This window comes from Accipiter gentilis, chromosome 28, assembly GCF_929443795.1.
Source record: "Accipiter gentilis chromosome 28, bAccGen1.1, whole genome shotgun sequence".
NCBI lineage: Eukaryota > Metazoa > Chordata > Aves > Accipitriformes > Accipitridae > Astur > Astur gentilis.
Genome location: NC_064907.1, coordinates 4,011,080 through 4,028,903, shown reverse-complemented (window position 1 = coordinate 4,028,903; position 17,824 = coordinate 4,011,080). Strand labels below are relative to the sequence as shown.

At 39.9% G+C, this 17,824-nt stretch overlaps 2 protein-coding genes across 9 annotated transcripts in view; one reads left to right on the top strand and one right to left on the bottom strand.

Moving 5' to 3' along the window:
* PRKD3 (protein kinase D3) overlaps positions 1 to 10,906 on the top strand; it is a 49,412-nt gene extending 38,506 nt beyond the window's left edge. For all 6 annotated transcript variants that reach the window (XM_049831025.1, XM_049831024.1, XM_049831021.1 and 3 more), the window contains 6 exons: positions 2,586 to 2,692; positions 3,285 to 3,446; positions 3,928 to 4,026; positions 5,508 to 5,775; positions 6,686 to 6,771; positions 7,679 to 10,906. In XM_049831025.1, coding sequence (XP_049686982.1) covers positions 2,586 to 2,692; positions 3,285 to 3,446; positions 3,928 to 4,026; positions 5,508 to 5,775; positions 6,686 to 6,771; positions 7,679 to 7,852 — 896 coding nt within the window. In that variant the 3' untranslated portion in view covers positions 7,853 to 10,906. The remainder of the gene's footprint in view (positions 1 to 2,585; positions 2,693 to 3,284; positions 3,447 to 3,927; positions 4,027 to 5,507; positions 5,776 to 6,685; positions 6,772 to 7,678) is intronic.
* A 724-nt stretch (positions 10,907 to 11,630) lies between these two features.
* NDUFAF7 (NADH:ubiquinone oxidoreductase complex assembly factor 7) lies at positions 11,631 to 17,806 on the bottom strand. 3 transcript variants are annotated; one of them, XM_049831041.1, is made up of 10 exons: positions 17,716 to 17,806; positions 17,463 to 17,632; positions 17,199 to 17,279; positions 16,346 to 16,456; positions 15,123 to 15,333; positions 14,571 to 14,629; positions 13,731 to 13,844; positions 12,739 to 12,882; positions 12,245 to 12,418; positions 11,631 to 11,847 (listed from the first exon to the last, which is right to left on the bottom strand). In XM_049831041.1, the coding sequence occupies exons 1-10, from the start codon at positions 17,792 to 17,794 to the stop codon at positions 11,635 to 11,637; spliced, it is 1,356 nt and encodes a 451-aa protein (XP_049686998.1). In that variant the 5' UTR covers positions 17,795 to 17,806; the 3' UTR covers positions 11,631 to 11,634. The 3 variants fall into 3 exon arrangements, with proteins under 3 accessions (XP_049686998.1, XP_049686999.1, XP_049687000.1); XM_049831042.1 differs by having other exon boundaries at positions 17,211 to 17,279; XM_049831043.1 differs by lacking the exon at positions 17,199 to 17,279.
* Between the last annotated feature and the right edge of the window lie 18 nt (positions 17,807 to 17,824).

Here is a 17,824-nt window from a genome sequence, read left to right as displayed (position 1 = left end):
GTATTATATCTCAAGAGTTGAGAAAACCACAGACCATAAATCTGGAAAGAAAGAGAAAGTGATAACTAATGATTTAAAAGTGGTAACCTTTCTGCTTCTGTCATGTTGTCTTTCTAGTCAGGAGGTATTGTGGCTATGATTTTTCTGTGTGCCAGTTGTGTAGTTAAAAACTTTTCTCTATTACTTCTGAACTGCTTGATGGAAATGCAGTTTGATAGTCTGGTTTTACGTCACTCTTGAGAGAGGTCTGTTTTTTTCCCCTCTGTATTACTTAAAGCATAGTGTGAATCAAAGTGTGCTCCCCCTCTTAAAATTAGAATATGCACAAATGTGGAAAGTATTTTAATGCTTTGATTTTATTTCTATATGTACTCTCCTAAATTGCATTTTAGATAAATCTCAGCTTGGTATTTTGCATGATTCAATGCTTATAAATGCTTATAGACATAATAAAAGCTTATAAAAGGCTTTTATTATATTAATTTTTTTCACTTAATGATGCCTTAAAATATATAGGATATGCATACTTGAAAGAGCAAGAAAAGAGAATGTAAAAGACTATTCTTTTGCTGGCTCTGCATACTGCATAATTTTTGCTGGCATTTGGGGAGACTAGATCTGGTGACTTTTAATATTGGCTTCTCCCTACTTATGTAGGCTTACTGAAATAATGGTAACAAAACCTTTTATTTAAACAAAAAAAGGTAAAATTAAGTTGCTTCCATTGTTGTGGTTCTTTTTTTGTGTGTGTCCGCTATTCTCAACAGACATTTTCAAATTATAAATCAAGTTATAAAATATTGATATCCAACTCCTGTTTCTTTCAGTGAGAACAGTTTCTCTCTGCTTTTCCTATTTCGGTTAGTTTTGAAGGCTCTGAAAAATGGAGACAGAAAAAAATATTCTTGACAGTTTCTTACTGATGTAAAACGTTCACTGAAACCTGGTTGGTTGTGTTTTACTTAGGAAAAGGAATTTTCAAGCTGCTTTTCTGTTGGTCTTTCTTCATGTTCAATTTTTAGCTCTAGTCTAGCTTCTGTAGTTAAGTGTATTGTTAGTTTGGTGGTTTTGCTTTACGTTCTCTTGCAACCTAGCGTTTGTCTTCTAGGTTTTGCATCTAATTCATAATTGATGGTATTTCTGCTACATTTCTATATAATTTGATGTCTAGTGCAGCCAGAGTAATTTTCCCTGAATCTAAGGTTTTATTTAAATTATAGCTGGCTACTGTGATTTCTAATATTTTGCCTAAAAATTGTTGATTTGTTACAGACAAAATGACAGAACTCCCCAGATCTCTCTTGAGACTTCTGGCTTTATGCCGCTGCCTGTGACAGTCCATTATACAGCGTATGCTTTCCTTAGGACTAATGTAATCTTTCTAAAATTTATTTTTTGCTCTCCAGTTGTTAGTTCTACTTGGTAACCTTGTAAACCCTCTTTGGAGCTTGAGTGATGTCTACATTAACTGCCTTACTTCATCCAGTAGAGATAAGCCTGGTTTTGCCCCTTTGTTCATGAGGATGTTTAAGGCAGGTGCGGTAGTTGTTGGCGCAGCAGCCTTTGGAGCAATTCCTATGCCCTGCCTAAGCCCTGGCTCACCAGTACTGACCGCAGAGCAGCAGGTGAGGCCTGGCTGGGTGGTTCGCGAGGTGTAGCTGGGCTCCCCATAGCAGTGCCAGTAGAGTCCTCTGTGCCGCTTGCACTGTAGCTGTGTGTGTCGTCCCTTTTCCTAAAATGGCTTCCAGACCCTTCGCTGAGCAGATAATGACATTTTGCCTTTGGTGCAGACTTATTGTTCTATATTAGTTTAGTATTAATTGTCTTAGATTATCAAGGTTTTGCAGTGTGTGATCCCATTAACCACTCTGATGTGAGTGTGGTAGAAGTCAGTTTAGCAGCTGTGGAGAAGCTGGGTAAGTGTTTACAGCTACTCAGCCCTTGAAACATCCTATCTGTGTATTGCAGAATACTTCTCATGTAGCTGATGCAAGGAATAGCATTTGGTGCTATCAGCGCTCTTTTTTTTTTTTTTTTTTCTTACCATAACCTTTTAGAGCTTTTTGATCACAACAGGCTGCCCTTGGGTGTTAATGTGGTGTTCTTCATGGCACATAATTACTCTCATGGTCCTGTAGAGTATTAGGTATCTAATTTCCTGTGTATGTGGAGCCCATCAAAGTCTGAAACCACTGGAGAAGACTTGTAAATCTTTCTTCATGTTGGCCTTGAGTAGTTTTGTTGTTACTTTTTTACAGAAGAGAGGGAGTAGGGAGTGGGAGATGGTATTACTTGCTCACGTGTGAGTCCCTTGCACAAGCAAAAACTTCACCTAATACATCTAATGTCAATGTGCACACCTGACAGCAGAGTAGTAACTAGTTTAAATTTATCTACAATGCTCCTGTTAAGGCTGATTACTTCTTGTTACTCATATACCAGTTGCAATTGTAAATATCAATATAGGAATATTGTACACTTGTACGGAATATACTTGTTTCCCCAAAAAGAAATTTCTGCTGTAGTATTTTATAGCTATGAATTGCTTCTACCTCTTGATGGCTGACACTGACTTTTCTGTTTAGGAAAACATAGGAAGACTGGAAGAGATGTGGCTATCAAAGTCATTGACAAGATGAGGTTTCCAACTAAACAGGAAAGTCAGCTTCGTAATGAAGTAGCCATTCTCCAGGTACAGAAGTATTTTTGGATCACATTGGAGTTTTGTCTCAAATAAGCCATTAATGAGATTTTGTAATGTGTGTAAGTGCTCTGAATTGATTTCTAGATCTGCATATGTGATTTCTGAGTCTTTTTGTAAGAGGGAATCTTACAAGAGTGGGAATTCCTGAGTATTTGGTAGAGTTGGTAACTTGGGGGTGGTATCTACCCCTCATAAGGGATTCACTGAAAACATGTACTTCGGCTCCACGTTGTCTCCCTCAGGTAGCAGGAAACTGTATTATTTTTTTGCTGTATTCTACTACTGGCTTCTCAATCTATGACTGTTACTCTTGCATGTTCTGTACTCAAGCTACTGAGTGTATCAACTGTAAAATTAATCATTATGGATAATTTGTGTTAAAACAAATTAGTCTTAGTAGTGATAATTGGCATGTTTCATGGGTTAGCGTTTGTTTCAAGCTAGTTTCTTGCCTCAGACATTTTGTTTTTTCATCTTTAACTCTCCACTTAACTGCTTTTTGATTTGTGGTACAACATTTCTGTGTAATTCAGGATATTTCATACTGTTTTATTTTGGTGATGTACTACTTTATTTTTAGAATTTGCACCACCCTGGGATTGTGAACCTGGAATGTATGTTTGAAACCCCAGAACGGGTCTTTGTTGTGATGGAAAAGCTGCATGGGGATATGCTAGAGATGATTCTTTCCAGTGAGAAAAGTCGACTTCCAGAACGAATAACTAAGTTCATGGTCACTCAGGTTGGCATTCAGTCTCTCTCCTTTGAGAGGAAAGGCTAGATTTGTCTTTTGCAATTATGGGAGAATGAAATTTGGGGATGGGGTTTTCTGTATTGTTATTTAAAGGAGAAAGCATGGAGGGCTGCACATCTAATGAAAGTTGAATAAACATGGAAAGAATTTTGAATGGTAATTATGTTAATTGTTTTGCCCTTCTTTCCCAAGACATAACATTATGGACATCCAAAGATGCATGTTGAAACAGTAAGCATTCAAAAAGACAGAGGGAGAAGGGAAGAAAAAAACCAAACAAAAACAAAGGAAAATAAACCCCATCAGTTCTAAGTCTTGATAGGCTGGAAAAAACAGTACTTGCACAGTATATAAGGGTTAATTCTTGAAGACTATGTTGATACAAATTACTGTATTGGTTAGTGTGTGTGGCTTTTAACACTTCTGATCCGCTCTGAATAGTTCTGAAAATGTTCTTTCCTTTTTTTAGATACTTGTTGCTTTGAGGAATTTACACTTCAAGAATATTGTTCACTGTGATTTAAAACCAGAAAACGTACTACTAGCATCAGCAGAGCCATTCCCTCAAGTGAGTGAAGATTAAAAAAATACTTATTTCATCACTTTTCATTGTTCTTTTTTTAAAGAAATATAGGCATTGAAGCTTAAAAAGTGAACTCGTAGGAACTGCTCAAACTACACGTATTATAATTGTCTTTTTTTTTTCTCCTTCCAACTCTTAGCCTAGCTTTATGCTCAATGGTCTGTTTCAGTTTCTTTTCCCTCAGATGTGGATCATGTCTGCCAATGCTGTGCACCAGCATTCTTTCTTCCAAGGAGCCTGAGAAGTACAACTACTGCCAGCGCTTAGCAAAAGGCTGTGTAGACTGCATCTAGCTTTATGCTTGTGAAGCGTGCATGGAAATTAGTATTCTGGCTTAGTGAGAATATTCCAGTGGAAAAGGCACAGGACTAGAAGCTTCAAGACCAGTCCTTGTTTCTGTTCCAGTGCTGTTTGACCCTGAGAAACAATTTCTTCCTTGTTGTGCGTCTCCTTCTCTTCCTCACTCTTGTCTTTGTTTACAAGCTGTTGTGAAAAGGGACTGGCTCATTTGTTACTGGTCTTGCTCGGGGATTTTCATCATCAGTATGTATGATACTACATCGTAATATAAACTAAATAGTTAATTTCTGTAAGAGAAATGCTGTTCAGCGATATTAGTATTTAGGTACTGTCAACACTTACCCAGTCAACTATTACCTTGGATACCTTGAGTAGTATGGATTTTGTGGAGGATATACAGAAATTAAAAGCTGCTAGGCAGCATCAGGGAATTGCTTCCAGTCCTGTGACATTAATGCAAGGTGGAGTGGACTTTTGGAGAGTCACTTGTATGCCTTTAGTGCACTGCTCTTTCTTATACAATGGGGAGGGCTTATAAACTTGGGGGGTTAGCATTGGACTTGTACAGACAAAAGGATCCAGATCAGGTGCCTGCTGTGTTCAAGTTAAGGAACCATCACAGAACCATGAAGATTTGAGCATCAGTGCAGGCGCCAGCTGTTGGTGCTTTTTACCTGAATGATTATTGAACTGTTCTGTGCAGAGCTAGCTAAAACTCATCGTTTGATTTCTGTGTAGCTGAAGCCTCCAGCTTCAGGAATATGATTAAAAGGAATGCGATCTGGCTGGGATTCATGTGCTTTTTTAATTTTGGTTCTGTGCTTTGTGAGGGTGTGGTTTGCCTCTGAAAATGAGCTGAGTTTGGAAGCAAGTTTTTTGTCCTTATTTGGACACTTCTGGCCTTGTACTACACAGACTCCCTAAGAGCTGAGTCTGTGCAAGGCCAGTTCAGGTCTTGATCTGAAGCCTGATTGATCTGCAGTCTGCAAAACCACCAACCTAAAACCTGAACTGACTGGCTTACGTAATGTTTTGTCTCTGTTTTAGTCCATACAATGTTTAAATGATGGCGGAAGGGGTTATCAGGTACCATGCTGGTCGTGGGCAGCAGCATGCTTGGGAGATCAAGCAGAGATTTCTCAGTTTAAAATATATTTCTTTTGCAGGTGAAGCTGTGTGATTTTGGCTTTGCACGTATCATTGGTGAAAAATCTTTCAGGCGCTCTGTGGTGGGGACACCTGCTTATCTTGCCCCTGAAGTGCTCAGGAGTAAAGGTTACAACCGCTCTCTAGACATGTGGTCCGTAGGAGTTATTGTCTATGTGAGCCTTAGTGGTACATTCCCATTCAATGAAGATGAGGATATAAATGATCAGATTCAAAATGCAGCATTTATGTACCCACCAAATCCTTGGAAGGAAATTTCTAGTGAAGGTAAAGAAAGGAATTTTCTCTTTTAGAATGTCTTTATATGTAGATAACACATTCATATGCTTAAACCTCAAGGTTCATTCAGACAGGAGTGTGAGAATTATTGGTAGTTTGAATTTAGTAGACTATGCCAGAATGGTTAAATACGAGCTGGCATATATTTGTGAAAGACAAATTGTCAAATACAGTGTTTTAGATAATTTTGAGGGCAGGAGGAGGCAATAGATTTAGCAAGAAAAATTAATTGCATGCATGAGGAGTGGGATGAATAATCTGAAACTTCCCAAAATTCCCAATGAAAAGTTAAATCATGTGTGAGTATTTGCTGAATGCTGATCTCAAAATATACTTTATCTAAACTATAATTACTGAAACAGTTCAAAGTTGAATCTGGAATTTTAGTTTTGTACATTAGCAGGTGAAACAAAACCTGGATCTAAATGTCAGGTCTGAACAATCTAGAAGTTTACAAGGTCGGTCTCTAGAGCTCTTCAGTGCCAGCTCTGTTAGTAGTAATGTATATATGATTAACACACAGGTGGATGTGGAAGGACCTATACAAAAGTAAACAATGGTGGAAGTACCTACATAATTTTGAAACACAGGATTATGCTAAAGTTACTTAGGCACTTCTGAAAAAATCACTAAAGTCAGTAGGGAAAAAGATGAATGAGTAATATAGTAAAGCTTTTAGTGTTTCCATCAAAGCAGCTGGGGAAGCTTACCCCATACCTATTTTGTAGCCTCATTTAACATAAGCAAAGCTAAATATAAAATTCAAGAGCTTGATTAAGTTTAAATAGTTCAGTCGGATATACATACACACATATAAAAAAATTCACTTTCACTGCAGCATGTGAACGATGATAGAAGTGATTAGTATTTAAACAATATAATTTTTATTCTTTATCAGCCATTGATTTAATAAACAATTTGCTCCAAGTGAAGATGAGAAAACGTTTCAGTGTTGACAAATCCCTTAGTCATCCATGGTTACAGGTAAACCATCTGCCTTTTTCACTATGTTTATAATGGGAGAATAATGATTTTTTTGGATTAAATCCTTCAGAGTCTTATTCAAACTGCTACTATCAAAGTCTGTTAACAAGCATTCATGGAGGCTTGAGTATTTCTGGTTTTGACTTTACATTTTAAGTGCTCCAGGATTCAGCACGTCTGTTAATGGGTTCTTTCCTCAAGGAAAAATTTGTCTTGCTGTCTTTCCCACTCCTTGCTTTCCATCTGCCACCAACATAGAGTTTTACTCTTCTGGCACCTGTCCTAAATGCAGGCAGTGATGAGTGCATGAAATCAGTATAGAGACAAATGTTTGTTCAGTGCTGAAGCAGACACACAAGCTGGTGTGGGCTGTAACTTGTAGGCATTTAAGAACAGAATTGTTTGGAATGGAATTTATCTGCTGCTTTGACATGGGTTCCTTTCATAATGGTTTCACAATACTGTATGCACATATCCATGCACACAAATAACTTAAAAGACATTAAGGGGAAATTCCAATTAATTTTGAGTACAAACAATATTGGAACCAGTATAATTTCATGTATGTGTATATACACAATTAATTTTATAATAAAGCTAACATAGCTGTCTTGTTACAAAAAGTGTTAATGATTTACAGTGTTACAACCTTAGATACTAGCCTATTTAATCCTGAACCATTCTTTATGGACACTCTGTTGGGGTATTTTGCGGGGTGGTGGTGTTTGTGTGTTTCTTTATTTTGTTGTTGTTTTGTTGTTTGTTTGGGTTTTTTTTTAACAGATCCTTGTTGCTTATATCTTGTGGCTATTTATACTAAAAATAGAGACAAACTGCAGAATTTGTCTGTGGGAATGTAGTGCTGCTGTTTCTTAAACTGCTTCCTTAAACCTCTTTTACTCCTTAGGATTATCAGACTTGGCTTGACCTCAGAGAATTTGAAACACGCATTGGAGAGCGTTATATTACCCACGAGAGTGATGATGCACGCTGGAAGGAACATGCTTATGAACACAACCTTGAGTACCCCCAGCATTTTATTATGGCTCCTAATCCAGATGACATGGAAGAAGACCCTTGATTTATTCATTATGCTAAATTGCAGCAAAGAAGGATACTCCAGACAGAAACTGAAGATAAGTTTTGGAACAACTGTCGCTCTTTCTGAATGCTGTACACATAGTTCAGTGTACAAAGCCCCAGAGGATCCTGCATTGACATGGGAATAGACTGTCATCTGACAAGCTTTTTTCCATCTCTGACTTAAACTATGAGTAGTTGCTGGACAGTGGGATAAACCCCCTTGGGTAACATTTCACCGAGCTGTGTGGCTACAAAGCCATTACTGAGGTGTAATGTGTACATATTGAATGATTTGTGTTTTTTTCAAGGTTTGGTTGTTTTGGGGTTTTTTGGTTTTTTTCATAGCCTACACAATAAGAATTTTGTAATGGTTTTCTAATCCCTATTTACTAGGCCATAGAGGACTGTTTTCTGTTACTTAGATACATCTCCCATTTCCTAAACTGTGCATGGTGAAAAGAGACTGTAAAAAGAAATCAGTGCAGAATACCTTGGCTAATAGCAAAACATGGTGGTTTAGGTCGAATACAGCTTTATAGATGAAGGAATAATTTGCTGCTGTTAAGACAGTTAAATATGTGTGTCTTTGCCCTAACTGAACTTTTTTCAGACACCCCCAAAACCCCCAAATGCTGTAACTTCTTGCATTCCTCTTGAAATACTGGCTGACAATCTAAAAAGATGACAATCAAAGCTACGCTAGTCCCTTATTTTGTCTGTTAACACAGAGCAGGAAGCCACAACAGCATGTCGCTGTGCAAGGCTGGCACACGTCATTGATACACACCAAAGGCACTTTTGCCTTAAAACTACACAAGTATTACACAGAGAGCACACAAGGCTTGATGTAGCATATCCTTTCACTCTGGAAAAACAGCTTCTAGCAGAAGGATGTAGAAGAATAGGGAAAAATACATGCAGCTTTCTTCTGTTGTTTTGAGTAAATAGATTTTTAAATTCTTCTAATATTTTTTTAATTTGTTTTAAGGTTCCCTGGATTTATATCAGGAGTAGTTTGTAGCCTGCTTGCTTGTATCTTAACTCTGCTCAAAACCTAGGAGTAACAGTGGATATCAAATCACCTGTTGCTTCTGCCAGGGCAGCTAGATTGTAGGAGAAAGGGCTTTGCCTTCTGACCTTAACCTGCAGCCCCTCCCATCATCTTTACTGTGCTCAACGTTGTTGTTTGAGCTGAGTCAAGAGTCCAAAACCAACTCTTAATTCAGTTTTTTACACAGATGCCTCAGTTGATGGATTCCCAACCACTTACTGGTCCTGTGGCACAATAGAGGAAGCAGTGTTCTTTGGAAATTAATCCCTCAGAGTTAAAGTTCATGGTATTTCAAAGAAGATTGAGGGCATGAATGCTAAATACAAATGGAAGAAGGTTTTTTGGTCCTATTTTAAAAAACGGAAAAGGTGAAATCTTACCTTTTGTGTAGCATAACAGTATTGTGCTGCTGGAAGGTGCTGGATGGCTGTACGTATCCCTGATGTGTCAAGCCGCTTAACTGGAGCTTGGTTTAAAATAGTCTTTAAAATAGTTATACAGGCTTGAACTGCAAAGTCAGCGAGAGGCTTTGGGGTAGCTCCTCTCTCTCCTACAAAGATTTGTGTGTGAGTGCGTGTGTGTGTAGTAAGTATTTTTTTTTTCTACTGTTGTTATTCAGGTAAGGAAGCAGGTGAGCAGACTTTTTCTAAGTAAGTTGTTAGATATACATAAAACTTTATGAGGTTATTTCAGGGCTGGCAGCTGCTTGCAACGACAGCAACCTGACAGCAAAGTCAGTGGCAGTTGCAGATAGGTAGGTTTGGGTCTTTAACTCACCTTTTCTTTTCCTATTGCCCTTAATTTAACTGCCACTGCGTTTTGTAGGTGTCTAAGTTGGTAAAGGCTGAATTCTGGCTTCCCTGTTAGGATACACCAAACTTTGTACAAAACATTGGTGCAATCTGTGTGGCAGTTTCCTACCACCAGGAGTGGGCAGAGCATTCCGGCCCTTCTGACCACCACACATCCTCTCTCCTAGCATGTTTTTCTCAGGTTTGTGCAGGGGACCTGCCTGATGGCAGTCCCTGCCGCTCCTATGCTGGGGGTCATCCTCCCCCTTCGATGCTGTCAAGGCAGTGTAAAGGAATTCAGAAGGGACAGAATCTGTCCCTTAACCTTGCCTTCCTGTTAAGGCAGGGTTTCAGGACTGCTTCTTCAGAGGGGCACTATTTTTCATTTTTGGAATCGGAACAATGACCTATGAAGTTGGTAGTCTGGTGTTTGCCCAGGTTTGGCAAGGGAAGCAGTGCTTTTTTTCAACTTCTACTGCTCAAGTGACCAAATTTCAGTGAAGCCATTGCTGTCTTCCATCCTAACTGTAATAATGTAGACATAGTCTGGTTTTAAACTTCAGATTTTATACTTGAGCTGTCACTTCAGGTTTTCCTGTGGGTTTTTTTGTTTGTTTGTGTTGTTTTAAAGCAGGAAATAAAGCCAGTGCAGTCACTTGGAAAAGTACAACAGGAATAGAGGAAGGAGGGGACAACAATGATGTAGAAAGCCTGGCTGATGTCTCTCCCCATGAAGTCTGCTCTGTTCCAAAATTAAACCTATTTATTCTTCAAGTTGTATTAAAAAAAAAATTTAAAAAAATTCTGTTGGCCTTTGGAGGAGCTTGCCTGACCATATATGCAGACTTACGGGTCCAGACAATAGAAGCCACAAGCAGCTAATAGTTGAGAAACCAAAAAAATCAGCCATACGTTAGGAGTAAACTTTCTTCAGAGTAGTAAAAATAGCTGAGTTTTTAATCCCCCCCCCCTTTTTTTTTTACCTTTACTGCAAACTTTGACAGCAGTAGGTTACAGTGTTTAATATCCTTACCCCTAGCTGAATTAAGTTGCGTTCATTCAAGAAATAGTGCTATGATGATGCTAGAAAAAAGCTCATGTAAAATTTATAGCCTCAAAAGGACACTGTCAAGTACTTTTATATTTTTTTATACATCCCAGTGTTTGTAAATATCCTCTGATAAGCTTGAAAATAAAATTTATTTCCCTATCAGACTTGTTCTTTTTATTTACATGCATTATCTCTCCTATCAACTGTTCTTAGAAGTAAATGGTTCTTTATACTTCCTTGTTTGTGGATTTGTCATTAGATATGCCCTGCTGTAGGAATTCTCTTAGCAGGTGCTTTGGAACTAAATAACTCTTTCTGCATGGTTCCTGTCACCATTCTCTTTATAAAAATATCTTCACAAATGTCAAGGCATCTTATGTTTTAAGCAACTACTAAAGCTGAGTACATTTAAAGTCCCCTTAGCACATCTGTTACTGACAAGGCTTAACTTGATTCCACTAGTAAATACTTCACTCAGTTCTTTTGTAACATTGTTCATTTTCTGCTCTGTATATGCTGGTTTCTGTATGTGCAGCATTTGATTTCTACACATACTGCTTTGAGGAGGTGCTGTACTAGATTTACTCTGAAATAGCACTCCCTACCAAAATGTGGCTAGGCCCTGAAGCCTAGATTGGTGTGAGGAAAAATTGCCTGGAGAAGTACTGTGACATTTCATGTGCTTTCAGTTCAAAGAGAAATTGAACTATTTAATTCTTACCTTACTGTGTATGTATCCATATGCTGATTAGATTATTGCAAAACACTTAGTATGTGAAACCATAAAATGCAGGACTCTATTCCTTTTACTTAGATTTTTTTTTTTTTAATTAATAAGTTGCTATTGAAAGCTACTACTATCAGACATTTTGCTATAGTATTTGCAATTACTTCAATAAGAGTTCACCAAATCCAGCAACAGGAGGTAAGGGAGACTTTGATTCTGGCTTATGTTTCTTGTCAGGATGTACAAGTCTGTGGTGAGGCAGCAGGGCAAAAAAGTTAAAACAGTCCCCCATCTTCTTGGGATTCATCAGCATATCATAGCTGTGAAGTAACTGCTCATGAGTTGCTTCATCACATGAATTCTGCAAGAGCACCTAAAAAAAAAAAGTGTTAGCCCTTCCTGCACTCCTATAAATTCCCTCATACCTGCAACTTCTTGTTGCATCCTTTTCACTCACCCTAATGTAACTATGCCATAATGTTCAGTAGAACTGGTGAGATCCCTGGTGGAGCTCATAGATTGATAGATGTAGCAAAGTTTTGCATTAAATACTCCTAAATATAATATGATCAGTTTACTTTGAGGAATCCACAGTAACTTACATCTAGGAGAAGCAACTCTTTGATCTCACACCTACATGTTGTTTTGAACAACTTTTTTTTAAAAACCAGATTTTTATAAAAGCTTTCTTGCTGCTTAAGAGTATTGCTTGTGGATGAGGAGAGTTTATGTACCTGTAAACACTATTGTACCTGCAAACACTATTGTACCTGCAATCGGAGGTCAATGCCCATGTTTTTTAAAAACTCCCGCTGTTTTATAGGGCCTAATGTGGCTGTTCTTCCCTGTGTCATCTTTCGAAGATAGCTGAAATCAACATCTGCTGTCAGGTCTGCTGTACCTGGAGCTCTCAGCACATCATGAAGTTTGTGATTCCGGAAGCCCTGAAAAATGAAAATTGGAAGATTATAATCGGCTATACTCCTAGCTACCATAGCTGGGGCTAGCAAAGACTTAAGTTGTGTGTGTGAGGGGTGAGAATAGCAAATTATACTTTGAAAATCTGAGATAAATGTAGCAAGGGCTCAGATTATCCTTCCTGTCTGACAGAAACTCTTATGGGTACTGATTAAATAAGAACTCAATTACTCAGTTTTATGATTGCAGCATAATCCAGTTTTTGCTATTATGTCCACTCAAGACCTTTCTCTTACAACAAACCTAATGATCCAAGTGACAAATAAAAGAGTATTTTGGCACTTACCCGGAAAGTGTCAGTTTTGGTTCCATCATGACCATAATCAGCAACCAGTGCAGCCCCACCATCCTTTTCTATACGACCAGCAAGCCTCTGAATGATGACACCAGCCTCAGGACACACTTCCACGTGATCTCTCATTTCTTCAGGCTAGCACAGAGTTCAAAGACCAAAACACCTGTGTTAGCAAACAAGCACAGGGCAAGAGTTCTTCACACTTGGTGTCTTGGGATTGTTGTCACTTCACTGGGCCACAGAGGTCCAGGGGTGTATTCTAGGCTACGTAGAGCTTGAGCTAGCTTTTAGTAACAGTCATTTTCAATTAGTGTTTTCTGAATGCTGGATTTCGGTTATCTATTCTATAGCCTACAGTCAACTGAAATGAAAATGTTTCTTAACAAGTGAGAATACATGGATCAGGTGAAACTGCATGACTGTGATACTGAAAGAATGAAGAGTGCTCTTTGACTCTATGCTCCCTTCAAAAAAGGTGTTTGTGTGTGAAACTTTGTAGTTGGTTTTAATCTCAACTACTTCATTTTGTAACTTTAAGAATGCAGTGAACTTTAGAAAACCAATTATCTTGGATAGATACTTTCCATTAAAGGTCAGTACAGCACAGAGGTACCCAGCTGCACTGAGTACGTACACAGCGGATTGAGAGCCTCGCTTAGGCAGGGCTGCTGTTGAGATGGTGATGTGACACATGCAACACAGAACTCTCCCTGTCACTTGCTGCCTCAGTTTGCCCTCTGAAGCCTTTTGTCTGTTTAAGCTCTGATTTTGCAGTTTGATGTACACGTTCATTTTTGTGCTCTATTTTCACAGCACAGAGTTAAATGCTTGTGGAAGTTCTGCAGAATGAAAATGGTAAGTTATATTTACTCAGTTATAGACTGAGAGCCCTCCTCTTGCTGTCAAAGTAACTGAGAAGCAGTAAATGTACTTGAAAGAGTCAGTAAAGATTTAAGTATGAACTCTGGTAGGCATAACCTTACCTGAATAAAGTGTTCTGTCGCGGGGGTACTGGATGGTGACAGGACAAACCGCAGCTGGTCAGGAACCTCTGGATCTATATCAACCAACACTTCACGCCAGCCTTTCTCTGTTCTCTGTTTAATGAGCCCAGAATACTCATTTTACACTCTAACAGGTACAACAGTATCTTGTTTATTTGATTGAACTAATGTGTCAAGCGTTTTCTCAAACTTTTTAAGAACATAATATGCTATGAACAACAATTATTCATTCCTCTTTAATTCCAGTAACTGCCTTGGAAAAAGCTTGTGGTAGAGACGCATCTGCAGAGTCAACAAATACAGGTTTAATTATACTTAAAAGGAATGAATGACTCTGTTAAGAAAAATGCTGCCTCTTCTATTGACAGTGCAATGTTTAACTTATCAAAATAGTTTATTCTACCAGTGATTTTCATAAACTAATTATCAAATTGAAGTTGAAAGTTTCTTCTGAGTCCTAACTAGCCTCTATTTTGCTATTCTCATTACCATTCAAATGAAAGCCCTTCAGTCTTTGTTACTAGTGGTACATAGAATAAGGTGGAAATTAAAAATTTCATTAATGTAGCATAAGAAATAAAAAAACTTGAGATTTAGCAGAAAGAAATCTTCAGCTTTCTACAAGTTTTTCCATTCAAGAACAATTACTAATTTTACAGTTATCAGCTGAATTAAGCCTTATTTGTCCAAATTCAGTTAGAAATGTTTTATCACTAGAGACAATGCATGTGTCTAGTGTGGCACCCTAACTCTGTTCTTCCTCAGAGAGAAAAGGCATTTAAGCAGATGGTCACAATTACAATAATCTTCTTGCTATACCTGAAACTTGTGTATTGGCAGGGCATCAAAAAACTCATGTGCTAGGTAAAAACTGTAACCTGTGGGAAGGTAAAAAAGAATGCATTAAATTATTAATGCTTCCATAGCAGCTTCCCGTTGGAAATGAAAATGTTTTTATGATTTTTAATGAATTAAAGCTAGTTAATGTGTTTGTGAAATAATTATCATTGCTTCCAGCTTGGATACATCAAAGACAGCATTTCTAGAGCTAGCTCTAGCTTCCAGTCCATGAATTTTAGATTACCTCATAAAAGGAGATTTAGGCAAAGTCAGTAAATGGTTTCCCATGAAAAGTAAAAGTCAGGGTATGTGAAACTGGGTAGCTATCCTCAAATGAAGGTAGTCAGAATAGGTACCACTTATGAAAATGAGTCAAGATCCTGCCTCAGACTCATACAAGAAGTAAGAACAAATACGTATATTAACTACTTTTCTATCCATTATGAAGGCTAGCAGAGATGTCCTCCATTACCAAAAACAGCAAATGGAGGAAGGACACCATACCTCTAACAAGACGTTCAAGCTCCTTACCTGGCGGCACATCCTGAATGTCTCTGTACCAGAAAATGGGAATTCCAGTCTTGCTAACACCTTTCATGTAAGCAGACTGGTCCTCAGGGTTTGACTGCACCTTCCCTCCTGTCAGCATCAGTGCTTGGATCTCACTCAGTTTGGGACTCACTTCTACCAGATGAATAGAGATGTCACATTTACTAAGTAAAGAGGCAAGCTGGTTGAAGACCTATAAAGACAGATGAATTCTATTAGGCACAGTCATGTACTGTATACATTAGAGGTTGTAGAAGCAACCTTTAATCTCATTATTTATATTCAAGATAAAAGATTTAGTTGGCTTTCATTTAACAAAATAGTGTCAGTGGGAGAGACTGCATTTTGCTCCTCCAAAGGAAGTGGGAATTTCTTCATCAATTCTAATAAAAGCTGCTACGCTTCTAATAAAGTTGGCAAATACACCACATATTATTACATAGTTGTAAGGACAACAACATGAAATGCTAACTTATCATAGTATTAGCCTGAGAGTGAGTAGCTCCTCTAAGACCTGCAGAGGGTTTAGCATTAGGAGAAAAATGGTTGTTTTCCCAGACACCATACACAAAAGTGTTCAGTATCCTACATTTCACTGTGCTTATTAGTTTTTTCATTAACATATATAAATAGAATAAAAGTTCTTCTGAGGTACTAAATCCCACTAGCAACCTGTTTTTTAATCAGTAGTATTTTAATTAATAGGCAGCCATGCACGCATGATTGCACACAGAGGGTTGACTTGGAAGAAGTCAGTCCCTGAAATCCCCAAAGGAACTGACACAACTTCACTCCTGTATTGCTGTCCTCCCCCTTTTCTCCTATTGCTTGCACTGTGGCCTCCCTCCCAGTTACACACAGCAGCACCCTCCTAAATGGTTTTCGGTTTGGATAATGCTTTCCTATACAGAAATAATTTGCAGTGGAATATTCCTGCCCTCCCCTTCTACCAAGTAGTGTTTAAAAGATTCCATGTGTGTCTGCAGTGTGCATACACTGGCCCAGGTTCTGCTTTCAACTGAGAGACCTGGTCTCAGAAACAGGCATAGATTTTAATTAAAGTCTAAGCTGCAAATCTCCTGACCGAAATGATTTGATTACTAGGGAAGGTTAAACCCCGGTAGCAAACCATCATTCCTTCAGCTTTCAGAGTAGCCATGGGATAAAGCCAGAAATAAAGAATATTAATATTAGTTTTCACCTACCCGTAATATATCGTCAGTAAGCGTGCCCCTCCCTGGGCCCAGTTCCACCAGCTGGAACGCTTCAGGTTTGCCTGTGGCTATCCATTCACTGATATACCATATTCCTATTAACTGGCAGTGAGAAACAACACACAGAAAGTTACAGTGTAACTTGAGAACTTGTGGAAAGCAATACCTGCCTTTTGTCTGATAATAACTAAGATACTATGCAATATTCTCTCTCTGTATTTTGAAGTTATGAAAAATCATACTTTGCTCTCTTCCCTTTACGTATTAAAAACACAATTGTTTGCTGTCAGCCCAGCAGAAGCAACTCTCCATCAGTAAATGTCTGGGACTCTTTTCTGGCTGGAGCAAGAACTTTTACTTAAGGCTCAAATGCAGGTCACTGCCCAACTGTTCTTTATGACAATGCATTTGCCAAAGTGTCATCGAGAACAGCGTTTAGCCAGCCTTCACTACTGGAAATGATACACAAACCAGAGTGAACCAGACCAAAATCTGAAGGTCATTTCTGAGTAGAGTTTTCACACTGGGAAACTACCATAACTCTTTTTATTTGTCAGCAAATTCTATAGGAAAGTAAGCGTTACTAAGCACAGAAGGTGTCCCAGGCTGTAACAGATGAAAGGACTCCCCGATCTTCCAGAAAAACCAGACACCCCTTCCTCCTCCGAACCCAATTTTTCTTTTGGGAAATAACTTGAAGCTCGTCGCTGCCACTCAACTATTTTGACATTGGTGACGTCGCCGAAGGCAGGCTTCGTTAGAATTCTTAGAAACCACAGCTAGCCAGCCGCGCGTAGCTGAAGAACGAAGTTACTTACTTAAGGCGTAAGGAACGATGCGTTACCTCTCCAAATACCTGACTTATTTCAGGGGAGGTGACGAAATCCCCGCTTTCGCCGATGCCGCCGCGGCGCGTATAGTAACCCTGCGGGGAAGGGAAGCGGGGTGGGGGGGGGGTGGAGAGGAGCCGGGGTCCCGGTGAGCGGCACGGCGGGGCCGCTTCCCGGCCGGCTGCGGCACTGCGGGCTCCGGGTGCTCAGGCACAGCACCCCCGGCCCGCAAGCCGTGACGGCGAGGAGCCGCCGGCCCCGCCCGGCCCCGCCCGCACCTGGCCGGGGTTGGTGAGCGCCTCCCGCATGTACTCGGCCACCGTCACCGGCCCGGTGGCCCGCAGCTTGAGTAGCAGGTGCCGCAGCATGGCGGTGGCCCCGCCGGGCTCCTCCGCCTCGCTCCCCGCGCCCGAGGAGGGCCGCCTCGCCGCCGCCGCCGCCGCCGGAGCTGTGGGGAGAGGAAGGGCTCAGCGGGGCGGCTCGCCGTCCCGGGATGGGGGGGCGGGAACGAGCGGAGGCGGCCGTTACCACGGTGACTGGGGACCCGGCGGCGGCCGGCGGCGCCCACGGCGGCGGCGAGGAGCGCCCGGCGCGCGGGCAGCGGCACCATGGCAGCGGCGGCGGCGGCCGCTCCACCCGC